Below are 27,860 nucleotides of genomic sequence, written 5' to 3'. Positions count from 1 at the left end.
GTCAAAGCAAATCAGTTACCAATTCATACCAATCAAATAGTCAGATATAAAAATCAGGAAACATTTTTAGTTACTTTTTAGCGCAAATTTGTCACCAGGTATTTAAACAAAGAAACTTGTTAGCCCATAAGTAAATACTAGCGTTTCTGACATTAGGCAACAAGCCTTAGAGACAAAGATATATTTAGCATTTTTTTGAAGCCATGTAAAAATTCGCATGTGATATTCTGTGGACGAGATTGTTTCATTTCACAACAAAGAATTTTGTACTTGTTTACTAGTTGTGTGACTTTGATTTTCGATGCGTGCTTTTTGCTGTAGGAAATAATTCCATTTTTTAAACGTAACATTGGTGCAAAAAAAAAGAGTGCCCGACTTAAATTTTCTGAGCAAAATTTTGCTAAAACCATGATTTTTTTTGTTTACAAACGTTTTTTCTTTGTTTTATTCCTTTCAAATCAAGGAAATAAGACATATAATTTGATGAATGTGAATTTGTATTATTCATACGCTGTACTGTTATACAAACAAAAACAAATATCAACTTACAAATACATTGTATTTTATATCTACTTGAAGAAATCTGGAATTGAAGTTTGCTTTCTTTTTGATATTTTAAGTTCCACCACTTTTTTCGTAACTGATGACTTTCCTCGTCAATAATCGGGCTGCGACAAATACAGATGAAAATAGAAATTTAACAACTGTTTTTTTTTCATGTGTCCACTTTACACAGAGCTTTTCCAAGGGAAAATGTCATTTCATGCAAAAAAATGTCCGTTTTATAAAGTGTCCGCCTTATAACTGTCCGTCTTCTAGAAATTTTCTTGTGAGAGTTTGACCTGAAATCACTCCGTTCCAAGAAATAGTGTCCGTTATATAGAGGTGTCCGCTTTAGATCATGTCGGCTTTAGAGAGATTCCATTGTATTACTGTAACGCAAAGGCTTGAAGTCAAAATATATCGAGCGGAAGACGAACTATTCTTTTTATTATTACCAAAGGGTTCTTACTCCAAGACCCTCTCGAATAAAAGTGTTATTTTTTCCACATCCTACAGCACGCTTACTCAGAAATATTAACGAATAATAACATTACTGAATGGATGTAAATATCTACTTGCATTTCCAATTCTTTTTACTTACTAAAGTCACTAAACGCTTTGCGACAATAAAATATATTTTTAGAACCACGCCACAGAATAACGACCTCACATTTTAATACGGGGACCAGTGACGACAATCCTTAAGATCTCTTTCCATTAAAGCTGTCGTGGTCGCACATTCTAGCATTTGGAGAACGGTGCTCGATATACTAGCTTACACTACAATGGTGTTTTACGAATATTGGTTGTAAACGCATGGAGTTTAAGGAAAAAATAAATAAAATTTAAAAAAGAAATAAAATAAAGAAAAGCAGTTTCAAGGCACGCCTAGTAACGAAGCAAATCAATTTAACGATAAAATCTTCCCAACCATTCCCAGCTAAAATATTTGGGGGAATTTCCCCGACGAAAATAATGATGATGCATATGACTTGGGGTAGCAAGACAAAGTTTACTAAACAATTGTGTCTTCAAAAAAAAATGTTAATACAAACTTTCCCTGGTCACACATGTTACCACATATTTTCTCATCTTTCTTTATCATTGTGTGTACCTCATTTGGACAACTAGACAATTTTCAAGTCAGCAATGGATTTTTCCAAGCTCTAAAAAATAGAATAATAAAATCGTTATAATCATAAAGCAAACACAAAACATCAAGCTGCGACTGCTTAGATCTTGAACACCCAAGTAGCAATGTAACTTCAAGACATAATGGTAACCATATCAGTCCAGTGAGCAAAGATTTTTCAAAAAACGTTTACCTTGATATCCCAGATAACAACTTTACCATCCATCCCACCAGACGAAATCTTTGTCACACTCTCTCTTTCTCCCTGGTACACAGAAAGTTGGCTAAACAAACAAAACATTTTACGTTAGTACCAATCCTTTACGCATTGCGGGTTTCACGACTGGGTATGTAGCTGAAATAACAGTAACAAATATAAAATATAACAGCAACAAATATCGCAAAATATTGCATGTATGCAGGAAAACTTAAAAGCTTGTGATAACCTTCACTTTAAACAGATATTTCGACACACAAAAAAATCGAGTAAATAATACAATAGCAACAACAACAATAACAAAACCAGGTCCATAAACTTATTAGAACGCTATTACACAAATTATTACAATGATATTTTGCTTACATCTTTCCATTACTTAATAGAAGAACATAGTGATTGACAAGGTGACAAAATTTCTAAAATCCCCCGATCGGGGTACACATTGGCACGAAACAAACAAAACATACACAATAGTATTGGTGTGGGTTGTGGAAGATTTAACTTCTTTTGTACCAGTGGCTCGCTTATCCAACGATCGGAATTTATCCATAGCACTCATTGTCTCTTCATCACCTCCCTTCTTGACTGGCTGATCAAGTTTAGCAATAAATGACACTTTGTTGTTACCATCATGAGTAAATACCATGGGAATAAAATCATGACCTAACAAGAAATATAAGAATTTGATCCACTTTTAAAGATTTTTTTAAACTAGCAGAGGGGGACAATAAACAAGGATACTGCAACCAAACTCTGTGTTTAATGCCGACAGTTCAAAAATGTTTTTTGAAACCATTGCGCAGTTTTTTTGTAGTAACATCATGTGAAAACATAAGTTGCAGATATGGCTGAGAAAGATAAAAAAATTTAAAATCCTTGTAACCAGTTTTTTAAAAATGTTAAATTTAGAGTCCTGATAACCTGTTGTATTTTTCCATGTTAGCCTTATACTTATAGTGTTCAAAAAATCCAGTTTCTATTGCGAAAAGTATAATGCATTCATTCATGAGTAATGTCGAATGCGAACTAACCAGCAGCAACAAGTGTTCCCTCAGACAACCACACAGTTGTCACAAATGGTAGATTGCCAAATTGAACGGTGGCAACTTCAGCATTCTCGCCACCTTGAACGACAGACAGACTGGAATCATGTCCAACCCAGCATATCTTGGAACCAGATGGAGAGAACTTCACGTCGTGCACCCAACCGCCTTAAAGATAAAAAAAATTGGATAGAAGTTTAAAATAGCAAAGAGTTGTTAGAAAAAAAACCCAAAACAAACAACACAAATCCAACAATATCAATCCGTCAATATTTTTCCAAATAATTTATTGGCATCTTGCAATGAAATCAACCCCCTATTATGGTGAAAACCTTTTCACTGAACAGCATTGATTTTTGAGGCATTTAATGCTTCGAAGAAAAATATAATGGAAACAACTAGAGATGTTTATTTAGTGGACTAAAATAAGCACAGCTAATCGATAAAAAAAGCATTCATTTAAAATCTGGTAACCTCTCTATCCTGCATAATTTATCTTTATATGGCCCCTGATAGAAATTAATACCACAAACAGCCAGCTAGGCATCAATTTTAGGCACAACAAGAATTTATTTGAGGATTGAGGAAAAAACAAAATACTACAGTATAAAGTTTTTACTTGCTATTCAGTTTTAAATAGTTTTTTTTAAAAAACAAACAAAACCAAAATGCAACAAAAATCAGTTCAAAAAAGATTTAGTTTCTGATAGCTTACGCAATTCTGATAGCTTACACAATCCGTAATCCACGATTTATTTTACAAAAAAATTCGCAAAGTTTTTCATATACCTCTTCCATTTGCGAATTCAGCCATCAATGCACCGAATGGCATTTTCTTTCCCCAGTTTGTTGGTTCGGGTTTCTGCTCAATCTCTTTGATGTAAGCTGAGAAAACACGACACTTGAAATCGGAAGAAGAAGCAGCCAACAAAATGTTGTTGGGATGCCAATCCAATGATAACACAGTTGACCGGATGGGTTTCTTAATGTGTTTGCTCACCCACCTAAAGAAATTGTATATTAAATGTTGAGGTTTATATCAAAATGAATGAAAGATATTTACTTTCTGGCCACAAAAACACTACCAGTTTAAAACCACCAAGGCATATTAAATTCCTTATTAATTTCCCTAGTTTAATTCTTTCTAGTACACTATACTGGACTATATATTTTATGTACTTTGTTATAAAGAACTTACCAGTGATTTTCTTTTTCAAAATAGCACACAGATATCAATCGAGCACCACTTGCAACAGCAAATTTATCCTCTAAAAATCACAACACTCGTTGTATAAACTGTGAATTTAACAATATCACAATGCACAGCAGTGAGAGAGGAGGGGTGAAGGTTTGGTAAAATTTCTTCAGGGAGAGGGGGTGGCAACATACTAGGATACAATTAAGGTAACAAAAACATATTCTAACCTTTAGGTGACCATCTGACAAATGTCGCAGCACGATTAATTCGCAAAATGACAAGGGTAGGTTTCCACTTTCCACCTTCTTCAACCCAAACGTAGCCATTACGATCAGCACCACAAGTTACAATACGGTTACTGACAGGTGCCCAATCAATGCCGGTTACATTTTGATGATGCTACACAAAATACAAATAGGAAATGTACACTTGCCTTTTTAAGACAGGGTAAACAAATGTTATCTTAATTCTACGTGTCCTGTTATAAAAAAGCATTCATCTACTTTCCATTAATTTTAGGTGTTACTAGTATAAATACATCTTCATTAAGATTGGATGACAGAGTGCTGCATATATTATAACATAATAGATTCTGTACTTTTGACTACAAGCTTTATATTTCATAATACAACATTAAAACCAGTCGTTATCCCTTAATAGTTTAATAGAAAACATACTTTGGGGGTTTAGGCAGGTTGTTTTATAAAGTAGAGGTACAGAGTCAGACCTGTGTTTTATACCTTCAAATATTTTTATATACCGAAAAAGTTTTAAATAGCGGTTCTGTCAGTTCAATTCGCTCTTATTTAATCATCTCAATATTTCATCATAAGTCTTCCACACATAATCTAAGCCTTAAATCATGTTACTTACGAAAGAATGTTTAATCATATTTTGTTTGTTCTAATCAAAAGCTGATTGCTAATAGAAAATCTTGAAACTAGAAATGGCAACTGCAAATATCTCTATATTAATAATACATATGATAACACAGTTGCAAATGCTGTCATGTGATCATTTAGCTGACACAACATGTGACATAAAAAGGACAGGTAAACAGGCTACCAACTAGTATTCTTATATTTTTTGACTTTATTGCATTTCCCACAGAGTAAAACACTACTTCATTCTGAGATTTCACAAATGTTAAGAACGCTAAAAAACCAGCTAAACAGGGTTAAGACTTCTTAGTTTTGGTCAATGTGGAAAAAACATGAGACAACCAGTTATGAAAGGGCTGTCAGTTAACATTACTATAGTAATATAAAGCTCAATTTTTGTTATAAAATATTTCATCAGTTTGAATTTGGCTATTTTAAAAGATTTGTTGGGTATATTAATTCAAAAATATTCCCAATTTTCAGTTCAATCATGTGAGCAAATTTATTCTAAGATACGCTTTGACAGCTATAGCTGTTTTAACTGACCCGTAAATGACAGCTTATATTTAAAAATACCATTTGGGAAAAAGATAAGCTTTAACTATCTTAAAATTTTATAACATACATACCTCGGACAAGATGGCTTCTTGTTGCCATTTTCCTCCACTTTTCTTGTAAATCAGTACATTGTTGTCATTTGCAGAAAATGCAATTCCTTTAAAACAAATTTATTAGTATTACTCACAATAGTTGTAATTGTTTTTGTACTTATAACAAAACACACAGTGTGCTGAATTCTCTCAAAGTCTGCAATTTTGAGTCGTTAGCCTAAATTAATTTGTGTGGATTTGTGTTTTCTTTTGACTATTCCCACAATATAGCAGGTGGAAAGTGGATAGTGGATACCACGGTTATTCGCAGGCAAGTCTATTCTGCTATATTTGTTGGTAATCTTATACTGATTTTTATAATTCTGTCTTTTTTTTTTCATTATTCAAACAAATATGTTAAAGTTAATTTTCATCTCCATATTTTATTTTATAATTGCAAGCTGCTTTGACCATCCCCAAAATTACTTATGGAGACAAAACCTAGTGTTAACCGCCACTATAGCTATTTAGTTCAATAAAAAATGTGCATTTCTGAACAGTTTTTGTAACGAAATTACTAAAGTGGGGTGCAAATGATTTTTCAGGTGGGAATATCATGTGATTTTGCCTTTAGCAAATGACATTGGTGTACTTTGTGAAAACATACACTATTCTCAAACAAATCTAGAATATGTTTTAATTAAAATCACTAGGCAAGTGTTCTGTTTTACCCTAAATATAATGTCATGTTGACCTCAAGAGGGTCACAACAGTGGATTGCTTATGGAATTCAAATAAACTTTTTATATAATTCTGAAATTGCAGGATTGTTTTCTGGTGTTTATAGTTTTGGTTAATGTACAGATATGAACAAAAGGTAGCCCTAGTCTGTTTGGGAAAGGGTCTGCAGGTGACATTAACAGCCAGTGGACAACCACATCTATTCGCGCAATCTTTAGTTTAGTTGCTGCCTAAGTCAACTTTGTTCAACCTAAGTTTGATGTACTTGTGTTTGTAAAATTAGAAATTTAACAATGTCTCTGGATGAGCAAATGATGACTATATGTGCACCCATGTTGAAGATATCTGTAGTAAATTTTGCTGGCCTTTTTCCAGGATTGTATAGAACAAAGAAGCTATAAAGAGCATATTTAATTAAGAGTTTTAAATTTCATAAATAATCTTGATTTAAACAAAGCATCAGGCCCAAACAGTGTGCCTAATCTTATCATAAAACAAGCCAACATAGCAATTTCTCCAATATTAACCAAACTTTTTAATCTCTCTCTACAACAAGGTGCAACAAACATATTGGTTAGTGTAATACCAATCTACAAGAATAAAGGGTCTTCTCTTGATCCAAATAATTATAGATCTATATCATTATTAAGCATTTTGGATAAGATCTTTGAAAAAAATAATTAAAAAACGATTATTTTTAAGATTCTAATAAAATTATAACCAATAAACAATTTGGATTTAGGACCAAGCATTCAACCATATATGCACTAATTAGTCTCACTGAAACTATTTGACAAAATTTAGATAATTGTAAGTTTGCATGTGGAATATTCATAGACCTCCAAAAAGCCTTTGATACTGTATCACACAAAATTCTCCTTTCAAAGCTTGAACATTATGGAATTAGAGGTGTAACAAACTCCTGGTTTCGCTCCTATCTCAGCGATAGGGTACAATATGTCTCCCTAACTAACAGCAAATCTAAAAAACTTTTTATCACACATGGAGTTCCCCAAGGTTCTGTTCTTGGTCCTATTTTATTTTTACTCTATAATAAGGATTTAATTAACTCAATAATTTTTCTGAAATTTTTCATTTTGCAGATGACACTTGCATGTTATATGCTAACCATAATCTGAAAGTAATGCAAAATCAATTAAATATAGATTTAAAATGTAAATAAAAATGGCTAACTGAAAACAAAATAGCATTAAATGTAGCAGACTGAAGTCATTCTATACAGGCAAAGAAATAAAGCAGTCAACTATGATATAGGGCTGGAATTAAATGGAAAAAAACTTGAACTTTCATCTAATGTAAGATATCTAGGTATTTTAATAGATGAATTTCTAGATTTTGATTTTCAGATATGTTATATTGGCAATAAATTAAGAAAAACAAATGGAGTTCTATGCAAACTAAGATATTATGTACCTAAAGATATCCTACTTTCAATTTATCATACATTATTTTCTTCTCATATTTCTTATATAGTCCGCAAGTGTGGGGTCTCACTTCAAAGTCATGTAGAATTTTTCGCTTACAAAAGTTGCTCTCCGAATCATTACTTTTTCTAATTTTAACTCACCATCAAATCCTATTTTTCTTAATTTTAATATTCTTACTCTTTCAGATCTTATAAAATTTCTCAACATTATTAAAACTTTTTATCTGCATTCTCCAGGTAATACTTGTGATATTTTTAAATTGGTCTGCCATTCATCTAATCATTCAACGGGAAGTAAATCCAATAAACTTCTAGCTAGACCTTCTGGTAGGACTATTGGTCTCAAATCTATACGTTACCAATTTATAAATAATTGGAACAATATCCAACAACACTTTCAGCAATATTATTATTTTTTGTTCGTGAAGTCCATGAAACATGATCTTGAGGTCCACAATTGTTAAAAAATACGCATCGTGAGCTATCGTGGTTCGTGCCTAACATGAAATAAACACGAACCATGATGCTAACAAACCTTTTCACAGTACTGTAGGCTACATTGGTCTTATTGGGCTATTCACTTAGTTAGGCAACATCTTGTAAAATAACTGGGCAATTTGTAACCCAATTGGGCTATTAAAAACTTTAAGGTTTCCACAAACACTCTTGAGAAAAAACTTAATGGATAGTCCATGTAAATCATGATTTTAAAAACATGAATGTAGCTTTAAATAGGTTATGTGTCACATTTTTAAGTGATGCATTATTTACTATAACATTATTCATGCTAAGTTCCATTATTTAAAACAACAAAGCTGCCCACAGACATTTCTATAAAGAACACAGATTGATCCATGTTAAAGATGTTTTGCGGTTTACCACGATTTCAGCATTGCATTGGTAAGATCTTAATAGCTAGTTAAGTCACCTATGGTCTAATAAGCAACTATTGGTTATTGGTTGCCTTACTAGGCAAAGTGCACTTTTCCCTGATCTAGTGAGTTGGTGACGCTAACTTTTTAATACCCTGATTGAGTGAGTGGCGCTTTAGAGCTTGTAGTCACCCAATTGCGTGACTCTTCTCCAATCAAGGTTATGGCATATTTCACAAAAGTTTTGGCTATCTTTTTACATTATAGATGTGTTCACCTGCCTAGAAAATATTTTACATATGTGTAGCCATTAGGCCACCGGCGAAAATATGTTTGGTTAGCGTAATTTTTAATTACAAAAGTGAGTCGGTCGGTCGGAGGGATAAAAATGTTTCCCGAAAAATTACAAAAATACTATATTTTGCAGCAATATTTTGTTATTCTTTTTAAATGTATGTCAGCTGTATTTTTAGCCTCTGTTTCAAGTTTGATTTTTGTCAGTCAAAATCTTTCCCATGGTGTTCGCTTGTATTGTCGTTTAAATGCGAAACAGGAAAATATAGCACCGAGTAGTGCAGCGCAGTCCCCTATGGAAATAAAATTCGGACGTAACAACCATAATTCGGGGGACCGCTGAAAAGGTAAATGGTGGATTTTGTTGCGTATCGAAGATTGTTCGCGGATTGTTTGGTTTATTGTATACAAATTCACCGACTTCCCGACTTGAATTTCGCCTTTCAAAGTGAGTCGGTCGGGTGACGCTAACCAATTATATTTTTGAGGGTGGCCTTACTACACCATAACCATAACCTGTTCTTGTGGTTGTTTAGTGTCCCCCACTAGAGTGGCTGATTTAGAAAATGACTGTGTTCGTGAGAAGACAAATACTAAGATTAAAAACGTTATCAACTCAAATGTTAAATGTTATCACTACTTTAGAGTGAAGCCTAAAATGGACCATGTGTTTTGCATGACAAATGTTTTTGTCAACAGCCCCTTTATTTATTCCATACCATAACTTGCTGTTGTTGGACACAAATTGATTGTCACTGCTTTGAACAGTGCTGAATTTCATGCTTAAATCGAAATTCTGCTTTGAAATTTGAGGTGACAGATAAACCATTTTATTATTCAGTCAGGGAAATCCTCTTAATTAAGCTGTACAGCTTAATTTAGATGTCAGCTTAATTAGGATGTATGATACAGTCTAATTAGGAGTGTTACAGATTAGTTAAGATGTACAAAACTTTGTATCGTCTAAAACACACATTTAACTGAATTTTAGCATCTAACTGAATAAATCCGATATTTACGTGCATATAAACATCTCCAATACATTAGTTTTTTCGTAGCAACCTGGAGATCGGCTAAATTTGAAGTTTTAAAAATATCCGCTTAAATAGGATGTATCACGTGACATCACATCAGTACCGCTTAAATAGACTATCGCTAACAATGAACCATTGTTTATATTCCATATCTTTTGAATACGGAGTGCTGGAAATACTGTTCTTCTTTTATAATATAGGGGTCAAACTGACGATGAAAGAGCTGCAGTGGTGATTCTGCTAAAATTTACGTTTTCAAGAAATCAGGGAAAAAGTTTTTCTACCTCCTAATTTAGATGTATGTCACCTAATTAAGCTGTATGATATAGCTTATTTAGGAGATCTCCAAATTAAGCTATTCAGCTTAATTAAGAGGATTTCCCTGACTGTTATCAGCTAGCTAGTGTACTGAAAATAAAACTTAGCTGGGTAGCTACTACTTTACGAGAAACTTACGAGTTCTATCTTTGTTGAATGAATAACAGCTTACGGGCTTTTCTACTAATTCAATTACTTCTTTTCCAGACATTTTTAAAGTTGTGGACTCTGGTCAGTCTACACAACAACAGAAGATTATAACGTAACAACCACTCAAGTATACGACCAAATGAAACTAACGGGTGTGTTTTTTATTTGTGCGATCAGGAAAGTGAAAGTACAAGTTTGAATCCAGTGAACTTTTTTATTACTGTTTTGGGGCGGTGCGAAATTAAGGGTTTTTATAACTTGATTACTTTAACAAATTTTGTTTTATTTTGAAAAAACTTAGTGTAAAATAGTAAAGAATTTGTGTTCGATGAGTACGTTACTGGATTTTTGTGATTTCTGTGGCCTTTTTTCTTCAAGCTGCTTGCTGGTTGCCGTAATCTTATTGATCCCGTGATTCAAAAGAAAATGGTAACCTTTGCTGCACGGCACTTATAATAATTTGTTTCTTAAAACGGGCAGCGAAGAAAAATGCTAAAACCGAAGGTTTTATCCGATGTATTGTCTCAGGCAAATACTGGCGGAGTAATAAGTACGATGTATGTATTTTCTTTTTTTATTTAATAAACAAGTTTATTACTTTATGGGAAAAGTTTTTCCAAAAATATCAGAGGAAATGATTGTGTAGCTAGCTTAGCTAGCTATATGTAGCAGCAGGCTACTTTTGAATGGGTTAACACCATCAAATTTTAAAAGAGTAGATGCTATCTTGATAATTTTTTTGTTTTTATTTTTTGGCAGGCAAAATAAAGCAATTTAATTGGCTAATAATTCTTTTTAGAAGATCTGATTGGTTAAAAAACTATTGGCCTGCCGAAATAAAATGTAAACAAAGATTTTAGCAAGTCGAGTTTGACCATAATATATATAAAGTTTGGCTACTAATAAAGGCCATTGTACTTAGTGTATAACTAAAAAATGTGCATGTTTTCATAAATTTTGATGCTGAATTCATTATAGACCTTTTTAAATGTTTACATTTCCGCGGTAAGTCATTTCGGGTTTAACAATTGCATAGCTGGGAAAGGAAATTAAGATGCCTGGAACGATCAAACAAGTGTTATTTTGACAAAAAAATTTGTTAATCAATTCACCTTTATAATATATATCTATGCATTGATAAAGTTTGACACAGGTCTAAAATTACAGATGAAAAAAAATGTCAAAATTTGCTATTACTTAAATATGACATCATAATTTATGCAGTATAATTGAAATTCTTTAAATGTGCATATCTTGAAAACGAAAAGGAGCTTTTAAAAAAAATTAAAAAGACTTGTTAACCAACTTTTTAAGATCCATAATATAGGTCCATCATTTTATACCTCTAGTTCCCTTGAACTGTAATTTAAAAATGATCTATAACAGAATGAATGTAAAAGAACAAATCCAGATAGTTTTGAAAACAAACTTTTAACTGACATATTTTGACATGCTTATATTTTCTTCAGGTCAAATTATGTTATAATTTTGCCAGTTGTAGTTCAACAGCTATAACTTTTTGCACAATTTCTCGCATTAGAAGAATTAAAAGTTTGGAAAAGAGAGCCTTTATATTACGATCTTTCTAAGTTTCTAAACTAATTCAAATCTAGGCTGCTTAATCATGAAGGGTCCTTGTTGGCGTATGCTGGGACTGATGTATACAAAGATGCTAAAGTAACTGCTGCCGTAGCATCAAATATTTGGTCTGCATATGAAAAAGGTGGAAAGATGGCATTTAACAATGAAGGACTTGAGTATATGTTCATGGATTGCGACGTATGTAAAGTCATCTTATATTATTGTTGATTTGTAAACGAGGGGAACTGTTTGGTTTCAAAAATATTGCGAGATTTTCAGAATTGCTGAGAATGTGAAAAAAATTTTTAAAAACTGAACTTAAAGTTTAGGTGGGAATTTAAGTTGGAAATAGGTTCTTCAAAGAAAAAAAAAGTTTAAATGATTATTTCGTTACCTAAATATGATTTTTTTTTAAATCTGTGAAATTTTTTAATGGCAAATCCCTGCTCTACGACTTAACAACTATTTTGTTGCTGTTACAAAAGTGGTTGTAATTAAATTAGTTTTGAGAGAAATTATATTTAATCATATTCCAAACATTTAGACATTTAAAATACTAGGAAATTCCTGCAGATTTTTTTTCTACCTTTTCCACTGAAATTTTGTTTCTTGATGTATGTTATTATTATTTTGTGTGCTGCCCCTTAAATTTTTTTTTTGATAACATCATTTATAGTGGAATCATAGATCGAAAAAAATAATCCAGCTCGGAAACGGGAATTTTTGTGGGGTGCGCTAGGTTGAAAGGGCGCAAAAACGTTTTTAGGCGTGAAAATTAAGGAAGTTTAAGTATAAAGTATTTATTAAATCACGAGATTGATTGACTTTATAAATATAAACGCTTTATCTATAGACCGTTATAAACTTTTTTTTCTATGTATATATTTTTAGGAAGGAAAAGTCACTGTAACAAAGATATCTGGTATTCTTTTGTGCATGTATGCAAACACGGATGTTGGCTTTGGTATTTTAAAATTAAAAGTAAGTTTAAACTACTTTATGCATGCGAGTCTGTTCGCGTATTGATTTTTGCCCACCGCACTAAAAGCTTAGCCTGGCACATGGGAGTTTTTTTTCACCAGAACTTTAATACATTACACAATTTGTTACCCTTTGCACTAGACAAAATGGGGTGTCTGTCTGTCAGTTGAATTAGGCGTAATTTTTGTGCCATTTTGCTTTCCAGTTTTTTTAATCTTAACTGCTCTACGAATATTTCAGGATGGTTTTGGCCAAAGTTAAAGATATTCAACTTAAAATAAGAAAACACAATCCATAAAAAAACAGCGTACTTTTATACATTTTATTTTAAAGAAGTAAACTTAAATTTATCGAAGAATGTGTTTTCGTGCGCACTCGTAACTGCTCTTACATGTTAAAAATTATTTTGTGATGCCATGTTAAACCTTTCTTTACTTTAAAAGAAAGAAAGTTTTGGAAATTTTTTTTTTGCGATTTAATCGCGAAAGATGGGTCCTGCGAAAATAATTGAAAAGGCTTAATCGCGAAAGTTTATTCTCCCAGGATCGTTAATTTTCATGAATTTTTATTTTTTTAATGATATAAAAATAATTTGCTTTATATCCTTATTCTAGATTTTGTGTAGTAGTTTTTAACCAACTCTTTGAGTCGATTAAAATCTTGCGGTTTTTTATCGTTTATGAAATAATTGATTCTTTCGCGAAAATTTCTCGCTAAAACATTCAAATGCGAAAATTATTGCCCATATATAAGCGATTTTTTTCAGGCCTGGATAAGCTATTTACGTGCATCGATAACGTATTGATGCACGTGTAGCGGGTAGGTCTACAGCTCCTTGTAATAGATCGAATCCGGCTCGCTGCCAGACAGTATGTTATTGATGCACGCTCTACTTCAATTTGATTATCCCGATAATACTCAATCGGAGGCCGATCAGCGTGAACCATTCTCAGTGAGGCATGATACATGTCATGACAAATCTTAATATAACTGATGTTCATTGATTGGCGGATTGATTCCCTGATTAATTGATTTATATATGTGTTCTACTATTGTTTAGATGGAAAAATTAGGGGAATTTTTAAAGGAGCCCCTGCTGCAATCACTCTCATAACATAAATGTAAGCATCAACATTTGTTTTTGTGTACTCTGCATGCATGTATTTATTTATTTCTTCTACGAATTATTAACTCTCTGACGATACAGAAACCACGATTACTTCTTAAAGCAAGGAATGCGTTTTTTGCGTCATTTCTAGTTGACGTTTTGTTGTGTTTAGTGTTTGTCAAATTGCTTGAATGATTTACCAACCGACGATCTGTATGTAAAAGTCTTCCATCTCAGCGATGTATCGGTAGACATTTTATGTGCATAATTTTAACCCTGGCATTATTATTGTTGTCTCATATAGATATAAAATCACCATCGTATGTTTAACACATTGTTTTCATACATAAAGGCTCTATTAAACGTCCCTCTAGGAATTAAAAAATATAAAACGCCCTGCCTCTAATAAACGTTTCTTGTCTACAGTCAAAAAGGGCGTTTATTAGGGTTAAAAATTTGAATATTTAGGTTTTTAATAAACATTTGCTCGGTATCTACTTAACACCTGGCTCCAATAAACGCACCCTTAGAGATCTCAAAAGTAGATAAACGCCTGTGGCGTTTAGTAGAGCATTTACAGTAGGATTTTGCATACTTTTTTTGTTTTTTAATATTATATCTTCATGCTAGGAACGTATGAATTATTTTTTTGTTTATATGTAATAATTTTGAAAAAAAGTTTTATATAATTAAATGAAAAAATTTCTCCGTAATATTATTACCCCTATACGTCTGTCTGTCTGTCACACCAAATGGTATTTTTTTAAAATAGCGAATGTCGTTAAAGCCGCGCCAAATTGTTTCCGCTTTTATTTTGTAACTCGTTACAACAAGTAAAACTCGCTACAGCGAATGGGATTTAACTCACTACAACAAGCGAGGTTTAGCTCGTAACAACTCGCCAGGACGGGTGGTAACAAGCCACCGAAATAATACTTCTGACTTATGGGGCATACATTCTGTGAGCTGAGTGATAATGATGTATGTATATAATACAAGTTGCAACTATAACATTTGTAAATCTCCATGAATATGTGTTTCTTGTACATATAGCTCCTTGATTACAATTGCGGAAGTATAAGCTTTGTGATAATAAATTCACCACAGTTTGTGTTCCCACTAGATTTCGGGTTTCTTCACCACAATGGAGAAGGGGTAGTGTGTCGACAACTCTTCAAAGTCACTCAACTTATCTATCCCTCTTTTCGGCTCATCACCTGGCAGTCCGATGGTACACTCATCAAACTCTACGTCTTTATCTCGATCAAGTATGATGACGTAATCAGCAAGATCACGTGATCTGGGGATATTGTATGTGTACTTGTTCTTTCCATCAGTCATTTTACATTTCATGTTGATATACTTGTAATTTTTATATATTTCTTTATCAAGATCAAAATTTTCTTCCAGGTTCATGCTTCCGAGTAGAACTTTAAAGTCACATTTTCTTGTAGCGACGTCCTTCTGTATAGCATTCATGATTTTTGCAAACCCCACTCCGGTGGATACGTCATTCTCGCTTGTTTTGACGGTATACAAACATGGTCGTATTTTTACGGTATCGATAACTAATTTCGGTGCAAATAAACCGACTGTTGTAATGACGTGGGAGTTGTCGTCTAACGTTACAGTTTCCTCGTCTTTGAATTTTTTTCGAAGTACAAACATATCTGCTTCTCCGTCCTTGGAGTATTCACTCACATACATGCCAAAATCCGTGGTTATATCGCCTTGTTTCAATCGAACAATATCACCTGAAAATATGAAAATTTAATTTTATGCTCTGATCTTACTGTTTTTTGTTCAAATATTCCACGTCTTTTACGTTAAAGTTCTTGTTAACGTTAAAACTCTTTTTTTGCAATACACACGGTGTTTTAATAAGAATGATAAAAGTCAGAACAGTTTGGAATTTTTTGAAATTTTATCAATTTTATGTCTGACAGCACATATATTTTTTATTGTATATCTGATTGATCGAAAAGGTGAAGACCTTTGATGTCGTTAATTTGTTAGTTAAATTCGCAGTTGGAAAAACAAAAAAAGTTAGATAGTAACAAGTCGTTTTGTTTTCCTTTCTTTGGAAAATCAGACTGATAAATTTTCTAAACATATCAGAGTATTGAAACTAGCTTACTACTCTTTTAAAGCATATTGTAACCGAAATATTTTTTTATTTGCAGTTTATCTCAATTTGTATAAAAACAAATTCAGAGTATTAAAATTGGAAAAGTGAGGGTTTGGAAAATAATCACTATAATTGATTGAGAGATCGTGTAAACTGATCACACAAAGAGGCGAAAGTTTGAACCATGTGTAAGAACGTACATCCCAACCTTGTTTTCATTCTGTAAACACAAATAGTGAGAGAAAGGATTGACTCAAACGTACGGACTAAGGATGAGTTTGATAAATCAAAAATCATTACTTGTTCCCAGTTCATCGTCATCCAAAATACGATCATGTCCTGGAAATTCCTGAAAGACAGCCATATTGAAGTTCTTCAAGTATGAAAAGAATTGCTTTTTCACAGCAGGATCCATCAATCGTTCTTTAAAAGTATCGCCTTGAATATTCCAACTCGCAATGTTAATCTCAATCGGAGAAGACTTTCCTGGAACTTTTATTTTTACTTTTACCTGCAGTGGCAAGTGATCGCTTATGAAGCTTGAAGGGACCCAGCTATCTTTACAAACGACGTTATTCAGCTCAGATTTGCCTGCTAGCTGAAATGCTTTAATACATTCATAGATTGAATCCGACTCTCCGCCATCCGAAGAGTACAAGGCCGTCATATAATTATTATAAAGTCTTTGTAATGTCAACGGTAGAATAATCGGTTCCGGTTCAACAGGCAAATCTGGACCGATCGTTTTAAGGTTACCTTTTAGATTCATGTTTGTTAAAATGTTGTCAAAGCGACGGCCGTACACGGTTGTGATTGGATCTTTTTCGCTGTATATGATTGGTGCATGATAATTATCTCCATCAATTTGTAAATTGTTTAAAATTTTATAGATATCTCCCGTATCGTCTGCACCGGTTAAATGATCGAAATGAAAGTCTCCCATAATAAACACGGGTAACTTTTTTTCAGCTTCAGAATTAGTATTGCTAACGTCGGCCATAATTTTTTCCATGCAATGACGTTGAAATCGTTTATCTCTAGGTAATTTAACGTTAGCAACGAGAAACGGCTCTCCTGAATTTAAATCAGACGTTACGGTTGTTATGACGTAGTTGAGTTCGTTTGTGGGTTCCACAACATTGCCTCTTTTGCTAGCATTTACTGCCTTTACTCGTTTACCCAAACGATGACTACGTCTTTTAGTTTTTCCCATCACGCCTTTTTTCCTTCTTTTTAGGTGTAACACTTTCAATGTTCTCTTATATCTCGCTTCACTGGATTTATTTTGCATATAGTGTAATCGCCGATGTGTTAGCAACTCTTCCAAGAGCTGGTCATTTTTAAATTCTTCGTTGAATGTTCTTAACTTTGGTTGTAATAGCACTTCGTTAACTAAATGGTGCATTTTGTCAGAATCTAAATCAATGTCCGCTAAAGGGGTACCTTCTTCGACGTTTCTCTGTGGTGATGTCTCACTTGCTTCGCTGTATGTACTTTCTGACGACCTTGCATTGTCAAGTTTTGCTGGATTCATTTCAGTTATTAGGACGTCATTGGCATGGAAACGATCATTTTTTTCTTCCGTCAATGTCGGCAGAGTTAACCGTGTTTTCCATTTGGATACGTCAGACTTCATCACACCGCTCTCTACCGCAGCGGAGGTGTTTTTCCCACTCTCGTTCCTATAAAAACGATTTTCAAAATTATCGTTCGCTCCATGTAACATAACGATTTCTTTTTCGATATTTTTTAGTTGATCAGTTATTAAACGAAATCGTTCGCTTTTCTGTTCGTTAATCGTGGTGTTGTTGAGCATTTCTTTGTCCTTTAGTAAACGTGTCTGCAAGTCCTCTTCGGCTGACGTTACATTATCCGTGTCAATTTCCTTCGTACGAAATCGTTCCGCATGTTGCGTCGTGTTTGTATCTGTTGTGTCTGAAACAAATCGATTATTGACCGTCTCGTCTTTCGAAGGATCGGACGTTTCAGAATGTAATGCGGGCGTAAGTAGAAACCGGTTTGTATGATCACGTGTCAAGTCCTGCTGATTCTCGTTCTTGTCGTCTTTTTCTTGTCGAAAAGCAGTTTTCAAGGCACGCCTAGTAACGAAGCAAATCAATTTAACGATAAAATCTTCCCAAACATTCCCAGCTAAAATATTTGGGGGAATTTCCCCGACGAAAATAATGATGATGCATATGACTTGGGGTAGCAAGACAAAGTTTACTAAACAATTGTGTCTTCAAAAAAAATGTTAATACAAAATTTCCCTGGTCACACATGTTACCACATATTTTCTCATCTTTCTTTATCATTGTGTGTACCTCATTTGGACAACTAGACAATTTTCAAGTCAGCAATGGATTTTTCCAAGCTCTAAAAAATAGAATTATAAAATCGTCCTAATCATAAAGCAAACACAAAACATCAAGCTGCGACTGCTTAGATCCTGAACACCCAAGTAGCAATGTAACTTCAAGACATAATGGTAACCATATCAGTCCAGTGAGCAAAGATTTTTCAAAAAAAGTTTACCTTGATATCCCAGATAACAACTTTACCATCCATCCCACCAGACGAAATCTTTGTCACACTCTCTCTTTCTCCCTGGTACACAGAAAGTTGGCTAAACAAACAAAACATTTTACGTTAGTACCAATCCTTTACGTATTGCGGGTTTCACGACTAGGTATGTAGCTGAAATAACAGTAATAAATATAAAATATAACAGCAACAAATATCGCAAAATATTGCATGTATACAGGAAAACTTAAAAGCTTGTGATAACCTTTACTTTAAACAGATATTTCGACACACAAAAAAATCGAGAAAATAATACAATAGCAACAACAACAACAACAAAACCAGGTCCGTAAACTTATTAGAACGCTATTACACAAATTATTACAATGATATTTTGCTGACATCTTTCCATTACTTAATAGAAGAACATAGTGATTGACAAGGTGACAAAATTTCTAAAATCCCCCGATTGGGGTACACATTGGCACGAAACAAACAAAACATACACAATAGTATTGGTGTGAGTTGTGGAAGATTTGACTTCTTTTGTACCAGTGGCTCGCTTATCCAACGATCGGAATTTATCCATAGCACTCATTGTCTCCTCATCACCTCCCTTCTTGACTGGCTGATCAAGTTTAGCAATAAATGACACTTTGTTGTTACCATCATGAGTAAATACCATGGGAATAAAATCATGACCTAACAAGAAATATAAGAATTTGATCCACTTTTAAAGATTTTTTTAAACTAGCAGACAATAAACAAGGATACTGCAACCAAACTCTGTGTTTAATGCCCACAGTTCAAAAATGTTTTTTGAAACCATTGCGCAGTTTTTTTGTAGTAACATCATGTGCATAAGTTGCAGATATGGCTGAGAAAGATAAAAAAATTTAAAATCCTTGTAACCAGATTTTTAAAAATGTTAAATTTAGAGTCCTGATAACCTGTTGTATTTTTCCATGTTAGCCTTATACTTATAGTGTTCCAAAAATCCAGTTTCTATTGCGAAAAGTATAATGCATTCATTCATGAGTAATGTCGAATGCGAACTAACCAGCAGCAACAAGTGTTCCCTCAGACAACCACACAGTTGTCACAAATGGTAGATTGCCAAATTGAACGGTGGCAACTTCAGCATTCTCGCCACCTTGAACGACAGACAGACTGGAATCATGTCCAACCCAGCATATCTTGGAACCAGATGGAGAGAACTTCACGTCGTGCACCCAACCGCCTAAAAAATAAAAAATAAAATTGGATAGAAGTTTAAAATAGCAAAGAGTTGTTAGAAAAAAAAAACCCAAAACAAACAACACAAATCCAACAATATCAATCCGTCAATATTTTTCCAAATAATTTATTGGCATCTTGCAATGAAATCAACCCCCTATTATGGTGAAAACATTTTCACTGAACAGCATTAATTTTTGCGGCATTTAATGCTTCGAAGAAAAATATAATGGAAACAACTAGAGATGTTTATTTAGTGGACTAAAATAAGCACAGCTAATCGATAAAAAAGCATTCATTTAAAATCTGGTAACCTCTCTATCCTGCATAATTTATCTTTATATGGCCCCTGATAGAAATTAATACCACAAACAGCCAGCTAGGCATCAATTTTAGGCACAACAAGAATTTATTTGAGGATTGAGGAAAAAACAAAATACTACAGTATAAAGTTTTTACTTGCTATTCAGTTTTAAATAGTTTTTTTTAAAAAACAAACAAAACCAAAATGCAACAAAAATCAGTTCAAAAAAGATTTAGTTTCTGATAGCTTACGCAATTCTGATAGCTTACACAATCCGTAATCCACGATTTATTTTACAAAAAAATTCGCAAAGTTTTTCATATACCTCTTCCATTTGCGAATTCAGCCATCAATGCACCGAATGGCATTTTCTTTCCCCAGTTTGTTGGTTCGGGTTTCTGCTCAATCTCTTTGATGTAAGCTGAGAAAACACGACACTTGAAATCGGAAGAAGAAGCAGCCAACAAAATGTTGTTGGGATGCCAATCCAATGATAACACAGTTGACCGGATGGGTTTCTTAATGTGTTTGCTCACCCACCTAAAGAAATTGTATATTAAATTTTGAGGTTTATATCAAAATGAATGAAAGATATTTACTTTCTGGCCACAAAAACCCTACCAGTTTAAAACCACCAAGGCATATTAAATTCCTTATTAATTTCCCTAGTTTAATTCTTTCTAGTACACTATACTGGACTATATATTTTATGTACTTTGTTATAAAGAACTTACCAGTGATTTTCTTTTTCAAAGTAGCACACAGATATCAATCGAGCACCACTTGCAACAGCAAATTTATCCTCTAAAAACCACAACCCTCGTTGTATAAACTGTGAATTTAACAATATCACAATGCACAGCAGTGAGAGAGGAGGGGTGAAGGTTTGGTAAAATTTCTTCAGGGAGAGGGGGTGGCAACATACTAGGATACAATAAAGGTAACAAAAACATATTCTAACCTTTAGGTGACCATCTGACAAATGTCGCAGCACGATTAATTCGCAAAATGACAAGGGTAGGTTTCCACTTTCCACCTTCTTCAACCCAAACGTAGCCATTACGATCAGCACCACAAGTTACAATACGGTTACTGACAGGTGCCCAATCAATGCCGGTTACATTTTGATGATGCTACACAAAATACAAATAGGAAATGTACACTTGCCTTTTTAAGACAGGGTAAACAAATGTTATCTTAATTCTACATGTCCTGTTATAAAAAAAGCATTCATCTACTTTCCATTAATTTTAGGTGTTACTAGCATAAATACATCTTCATTAAGATTGGATGATAGAGTGCTGCATATATTATAACATAATAGATTCTGTACTTTTGACTACAAGCTTTATATTTCATAATACAACATTAAAACCAGTTGTTATCCCTTAATAGTTTTGATAAGAAAACATACTTTGGGGGTTTAGGCAGGTTGTTTTATAAAGTAGAGGTACAGAGTCGTACCTGTGTTTTATACCTTCAAATATTTTTATATACCGAAAAAGTTTTAAATAGCGGTTCTGTCAGTTCAATTCCCTCTTATTTAATTATCTCAATATTTCACCATTAAGTCTTTCACACATAATCTAAGCCTTAAATCATGTTACTTACGAAAGAATGTTTAATCATATTTTGTTTGTTCTAATCAAAAGCTGATTGCTAATAGAAAATCTTGAAACTAGAAATGGCAACTGCAAATATCTCTATATTAATAATACATATGATAAACACAGTTGCAAATCGTGTCCCCATGTGATCATTTAGCTGACACGACATGTGACATGTAAAGGAGAGGCAAACAGGCTACCAACTAGTATTCTTATATTTTTTGACTTTATTGCATTTCCCACAGAGTAAAACACTACTTTATGCTGAGATTGCACAAATGTTAAGAACGTTAAAAAAACAGCTAAACAGGGTTAAGACTTCTTAGTTTTGGTCAATGTGGAAAAAACATGAAACAACCAGTTATGAAAGGGCTGTCAGTTAACATTACTATAGTAATATAAAGCTCAATTTTTGTTATAAAATATTTCATCAGTTTGAATTTGGCTATTTTAAAAGATTTGTTGGGTATATTAATTCAAAAATATTCCCAATTTTCAGTTCAATCATGTGAGCAAATTTATTCTAAGATACGCTTTGACAGCTATAGCTGTTTTAACTGACCCGTAAATGACAGCTTATATTTAAAAATACCATTTGGGAAAAAGATAAGCTTTAACTATCTTAAAATTTTATAACATACATACCTCGGACAAGATGGCTTCTTGTTGCCATTTTCCTCCACTTTTCTTGTAAATCAGCACGTTGTTGTCATTTGCAGAAAATGCAATTCCTTAAAAACAAATTTATTAGTATTACTCACAATAGTTGTAATTGTTTTTGTACTTATAACAAAACACACAGTGTGCTGAATTCTCTCAAAGTCTGCAATTTTGAGTCGTTAGCCTAAATTAATTTGTGTGGATTTGTGTTTTCTTTTGACTATTCCCACAATATAGCAGGTGGAAAGTGGATAGTGGATAGCACTGTTATTCGCAGGCAAGTCTATTCTGCTATATTTGTTGGTAATCTTATACTGATTTTTATAACTCTGTCTTTTTTTTCTTTTTCATTATTCAAACAAATATGTTAAAGTTAATTTTCATCTCCATATTTTATTTTATAATTGCAAGCTGCTTTGACCATCCCCAAAATTACTTATGGAGACAAAACCTAGTTTTAACCGCCACTATAGCTATTTAGTTCAATAAAAAATGTGCATTTCTGAACAGTATTTGTAACAAAATTACAAAAGTGGGGTGCAAATGATTTTTCAGGTGGGAATATCATGTGATTTTGCCTTTAGCAAATGACATTGGTGTACTTTGTGAAAACATACACTATTGTCAAACAAATCTAAAAAATGTTTTAATTAAAATCACTAGGCAAGTGTTCTGTTTTACCCTAAATATAATGTCATGTTGACCTCAAGAGGGTCACAACAGTGGATTGCTTATGGAATTCAAATAAACTTTTTATATAATTCTGAAATTGCAGGGTTGTTTTCTGGAGTTTTGGTTAATGTACAGATATGAACAAAAGGTAGCCCTAGTCTGTTTGGGAAAGGGTCTGCAGGTGACATTAACAGCCAGTGGACAACCACATCTATTCGCGCAATCTTTAGTTTAGTTGCTGCCTAAGTCAACTTTGTTTAACCTAAGTTTGATGTACTTTTGCTTGTAAAATTAGAAATTATGTTAATGTCTCTGGATGAGCAAATGATGCTAGGGACTATATGTGCACCCATGTTGAAGATATCTGTAGTAAATTTAGCTGGCCTTTTTCCAGGATCGTATAGAACAAAGAAGCTATAAAGAGCATATTTAATTAAGAGTTTTAAATTTCATAAATAATCATGATTTAAACAAAGTATCCGGCCCAAACAGTGTGCCTAATCTTATCATAAAACAAGCCAATATAGCAATTTCTCCAATATTAACCAAAATTTTTAATCTCTCTCTACAACAAGGTGTATTCCCAAACATATTAAAAATGGTTCTACAAGAATTAGGGTGCAATGTCTCCCTAACTAACACCAAATCTAAAAAACTTTTTATCAAACATGGAGTTCCCCAAGGTTCCGTTCTTGGTCCTATTTTATTTTTACTCTATAATAAGGATTTAATTAACTTAATAATTTTTTAAGAAATTTTTCATTTTGCAGATGACACTTGCATGTTATATGCTAACCATAATCTGAAAGTAATGCAAAATCAATTAAATATAGATTTAAAATGTATATATAAATGGCTAACTGAAAACAAAATAGCATTAAATGTAGCAGACTGAAGTCATTCTATATAGGCAAAGAAATAAAGCAGTCAACTATGATATAAGGCTGGAATTGAATGGAAAAAACTTGAGCTTTCATCTCATGTAAGATATCTAGGTATTTTAATAGATGAATTTCTAGATTTTGATTTTCAGATATGTTATATTGGCAATAAATTAAGAAAAACATATGGAGTTCTATGCAAACTAAGATATTATGTACCTAAAGATATCCTAATTTCAATTTATCATGCATTATTTTCTTCTCATATTTCTTATACCATCCGCAAGTGTGGGGTCTCACTTCAAAGTCATGTAGAATTTTTCGCTTACAAAAAGCTGCTCTCCGAATCATTACTTTTTCTAATTTTAACTTACCATCAAATCCTATTTTTCTTAATTTTAATATTCTTACTCTTTCAGATCTTATAAATTTCTCAACATTATTATAACTTTTTATCTGCATTCTCCAGGTAATACTTGTGATATTTTTAAATTGGTCTGCCATTCATCTAATCATTCAACGAGAAGTAAATCCAATAAACTTCTAGCTAGACCTTCTGGTAGGACTACCTCATTTGGTCTTAAATCTATACGTTACCAATCTATTAATAATTGGAACAATATCCAACAACACTTTCACCAATACGACCTAGCCTCTCTCACTCTAAAACAAACAAAAAAAATCTGCAAAACTTGTCTTCTGGATTGCTATAACACTAATCTCTCCACTGCATAAAAAAGATTTTACTAAAAATTTTTTTTGGAGTGTCATACCGCTTATTGCAATCGTTTGATCTTATATAGGTGGTCATCACCTACATTAGTATTTATACTATCTGATAGTCTCCCCGTAGGTATTTATTAAATATAAAATATTAGTTAGATCTCACACGAAATAAATACTACTACTACTACTACATATATATATATTCTTATTTTGAAAGAACATAAATGCTATATATCTTCTGATAACACGAATAATGATAATATAATAAATAATACATTTAGGTCATACAGGTAGGTTGATTGTAGCTTAATTAGGAGAGATAAGTCCTGAAATAAACGGCTTAAAGGCCATGAAAAAAACATTTTATGGGGTAGAACAAAAGTTGTCTATTTAGGGCCAAGCCCCCTTTCTCATATTTCTTAAAAAGATTTTCATCACGTCATAACAGATTAGCATACAGTGAGGGCAAACATCTAACTACAATAGTGTGAAAAGGTTTGTTAACATCGTGTTCAAGTAATGGGCGTGGTGTACACGAACCACAATAAAATGGTGGTCTTTATGTATAACAAACATTCAAACATTCTATGGTGGCCACCACGCTAATATTATTATCTCCACGAAGGATCGTGTGTCCCACCATTATTTTCGCAAGCTCCACGATTTTTATAGCCAGTATAATTAAATTTTTTTCTTTTCAAAAAATGTCATTTGTCTAGAAAAGTTAAATTTCTCTGCAGCGATAGAAATATTTTTTAAGATCGCATTTTAAAAGTTTATAAACGAAAAACAACGATAGAAATGTTTTTTAAGATCGCGTTTTAAAAGTTTATAAACGAAAAGCGGCGATAGAAATGTTTTTTAAGATCGCATTTTGATTCACGAACGATTAAAATCGATTATTTAGCTAGCTTTATTACAACGAATTAAAACAACAAGTGTTAATTTATTTTTTTGCCGTCGGTTTTTGATTTAATTGATGAACTAATACGGCTTTGTTGTTTTACAATAGAAGTTATCTATCGTGGATGCCACAGTGTAATGTTTAATTTTTGTTCGTGTAGTCCACGAAACATGATCGTGAGGTCCACGATTGTTAAAAAAATACGCATTGTGGGCTATCGACGTTTGTGCGAACATGAAATAAACACGAACCAGGATGTTAACAAACCTTTTCACAGTACTGTAGGCTACATTGTACTTATTGGGCTATTGACCTAGTTAGGCAACATCTTGTAAAATAACTGGGTAATTTGTAACCCAATTGGGCTATTAAAAACTTTAGGGTTTCCACAAACAGTCTTGAGAAAAAACTTAAGTTACAATGGATAGTCCATGTAAATCATGATTTTAAAAACATGAACGTAGCTTTAAATAGGTTATGTGTCATTTTTTTAGGTGATGCATTATTCACTATAACATTTTTCATGCTAAGTTCCATTATTTAAAACAACAAAGCTGCCCACAGACATTTTTATAAAGAACACAGATTGATCCATGTTAAAGATGTTTTGCGGTTTATCATGATTTCAGCATTGCATTGGTAAGATCTTAATAGCTAGTTAAGTCACCTGTGGTCTAATAAGCGACTATTGGTTATTGGTTGCCTTACTAGGCAAAGTGCACTTTTCCCTGATTGAGTAAGTTGATGACGCTAACTTTTTAATACCCTGATTGAGTGAGTGGCGCTTTAGAGCTTGTAGTCACTCAATCGTGTGACTCTTCTCCAATAAGGTTGTGGCATATTTCACAAAAGTTTTGGCTATCTTTCTACATTATAGATGTGTTCACCTGCCTAGAATATATTTTACATATGTGTAGCCATTAGGCCACCGTCGAAAATATGTTTGGTTAGCATCATTTCCAATTACAAAAGTGAGTCGGTCGGTCGGTTGGATAAAAATTTTTCCTGAAAAATTACAAAAATACTATATTTCGTAGCCATATTTTGTTATTCCTTTTAAATGTACGCCAGCTGTATTTTTACTTACCGTTTCAACTTTGATTTTTGTCAGTCAAAATCTTTCCCATGGTTTTCGGTTGTATTGCTGTTTAATTGCGAGGCAGGAAAATATAGCACCGAGTAGCGCAGCGCAGTCCCCTATGGAAATAACATTCGGACGTAACAACCATAATTCGTGGGAACGATGAAAAGGTAAATAGTGGATTTTGTTGCTTGTCTAAGATTGTTCATGGATTGTTTGGCTTATTTTTTACAAATTTACCGACTTCCCGACTTGAATTTCGGCTTTCAAAGTGAGTCGGTCGGGTGACACTAACCAATTATATTTTTGAGGGTGGCCTTACTACACCATAACCATAACCTGTTCTTGTGGTTGATTAGTGTGCCCCACGAGAGTGGCTGATTTAGAAAATGACTGTGCTCACGAGAAGACAAATACTAAGATTATAAACGTTATCACCTCAAATGTTAAATGTTATCACTACTTTAGAGTGAAGCCTAAAATGGACAGTGTGTTTTGCATGACAAATGTTTTTGTCAACAGCCCCTTTATTTAGTCCATACCATAATTTGCTGTTGTTTCTGAATGACATAAAACAAACTGATTGTCACTGCTTTGAACAGTGCTGAATTTGAGGCTTAAATTGAAATTCTGCTTTGAAATTTGAGGTGACATATAAACCATTTTATTATTAGCTAGCTAGCGCACTGAAAATAAAATTTAGCTGGCTAGCTAGCTACTACTTTACGAGAAACTTACGAGTTCTATCTTTGTTGAATGAATAACAGCTTACGGGCTTTTCTACTAATTCAATTACTTCTTTTCCAGACATTTTTAAAGTTGTGGACTCTGGTCAGTCTACACAACAACAGAAGATTATAACGTAACAACCACTCCAAGTATACGACCAAATGAAACTAACGGGCGTGTTTTTTATTTGTGCGGATCAGGAAAGTGAAAGTACAAGTTTGAATCCAGTGAACTTTTTTATTACTGTTTTGGGGCGGTGCGAAAGTAAGGGTTTTT

At 33.2% G+C, this 27,860-nt stretch overlaps 4 protein-coding genes across 4 annotated transcripts; 1 reads left to right on the top strand and 3 right to left on the bottom strand.

Moving 5' to 3' along the window:
- Positions 1-1,554: 1,554 nt before the first annotated feature.
- LOC130649517 (actin-related protein 2/3 complex subunit 1A-like) lies at positions 1,555-10,723 on the bottom strand. Its single transcript, XM_057455806.1, has 9 exons — positions 10,452-10,723; positions 5,647-5,732; positions 4,364-4,535; positions 4,137-4,206; positions 3,728-3,942; positions 2,927-3,106; positions 2,363-2,558; positions 1,869-1,959; positions 1,555-1,709 (listed from the first exon to the last, which is right to left on the bottom strand). Exons 1-9 carry the CDS (start codon positions 10,522-10,524, stop codon positions 1,671-1,673), a joined length of 1,122 nt encoding a protein of 373 aa, XP_057311789.1. The 5' UTR covers positions 10,525-10,723; the 3' UTR covers positions 1,555-1,670.
- Positions 10,724-10,851: 128 nt separating this feature from the next.
- On the top strand, positions 10,852-14,857 carry LOC130649520 (ragulator complex protein LAMTOR2-like). The gene is made up of 5 exons (XM_057455809.1): positions 10,852-11,020; positions 12,077-12,242; positions 12,936-13,025; positions 14,086-14,146; positions 14,306-14,857. The coding sequence occupies exons 1-4, from the start codon at positions 10,953-10,955 to the stop codon at positions 14,137-14,139; spliced, it is 378 nt and encodes a 125-aa protein (XP_057311792.1). The 5' UTR covers positions 10,852-10,952; the 3' UTR covers positions 14,140-14,146; positions 14,306-14,857.
- Positions 14,858-15,121: 264 nt separating this feature from the next.
- LOC130648437 (uncharacterized) lies at positions 15,122-18,576 on the bottom strand. The gene is made up of 3 exons (XM_057454489.1): positions 18,549-18,576; positions 16,562-18,487; positions 15,122-15,887 (listed from the first exon to the last, which is right to left on the bottom strand). The coding sequence occupies exons 1-3, from the start codon at positions 18,574-18,576 to the stop codon at positions 15,253-15,255; spliced, it is 2,589 nt and encodes an 862-aa protein (XP_057310472.1). The 3' UTR covers positions 15,122-15,252.
- LOC130649518 (actin-related protein 2/3 complex subunit 1A-like) lies at positions 18,484-27,753 on the bottom strand. The gene is made up of 9 exons (XM_057455807.1): positions 27,594-27,753; positions 22,577-22,662; positions 21,286-21,457; positions 21,059-21,128; positions 20,650-20,864; positions 19,845-20,024; positions 19,291-19,486; positions 18,797-18,887; positions 18,484-18,637 (listed from the first exon to the last, which is right to left on the bottom strand). The coding sequence occupies exons 1-9, from the start codon at positions 27,664-27,666 to the stop codon at positions 18,599-18,601; spliced, it is 1,122 nt and encodes a 373-aa protein (XP_057311790.1). The 5' UTR covers positions 27,667-27,753; the 3' UTR covers positions 18,484-18,598.
- Between the last annotated feature and the right edge of the window lie 107 nt (positions 27,754-27,860).

This window comes from Hydractinia symbiolongicarpus, chromosome 7 (assembly GCF_029227915.1).
Source record: "Hydractinia symbiolongicarpus strain clone_291-10 chromosome 7, HSymV2.1, whole genome shotgun sequence".
NCBI lineage: Eukaryota > Metazoa > Cnidaria > Hydrozoa > Anthoathecata > Hydractiniidae > Hydractinia > Hydractinia symbiolongicarpus.
This window is presented reverse-complemented; position numbering and strand designations above follow the sequence as displayed.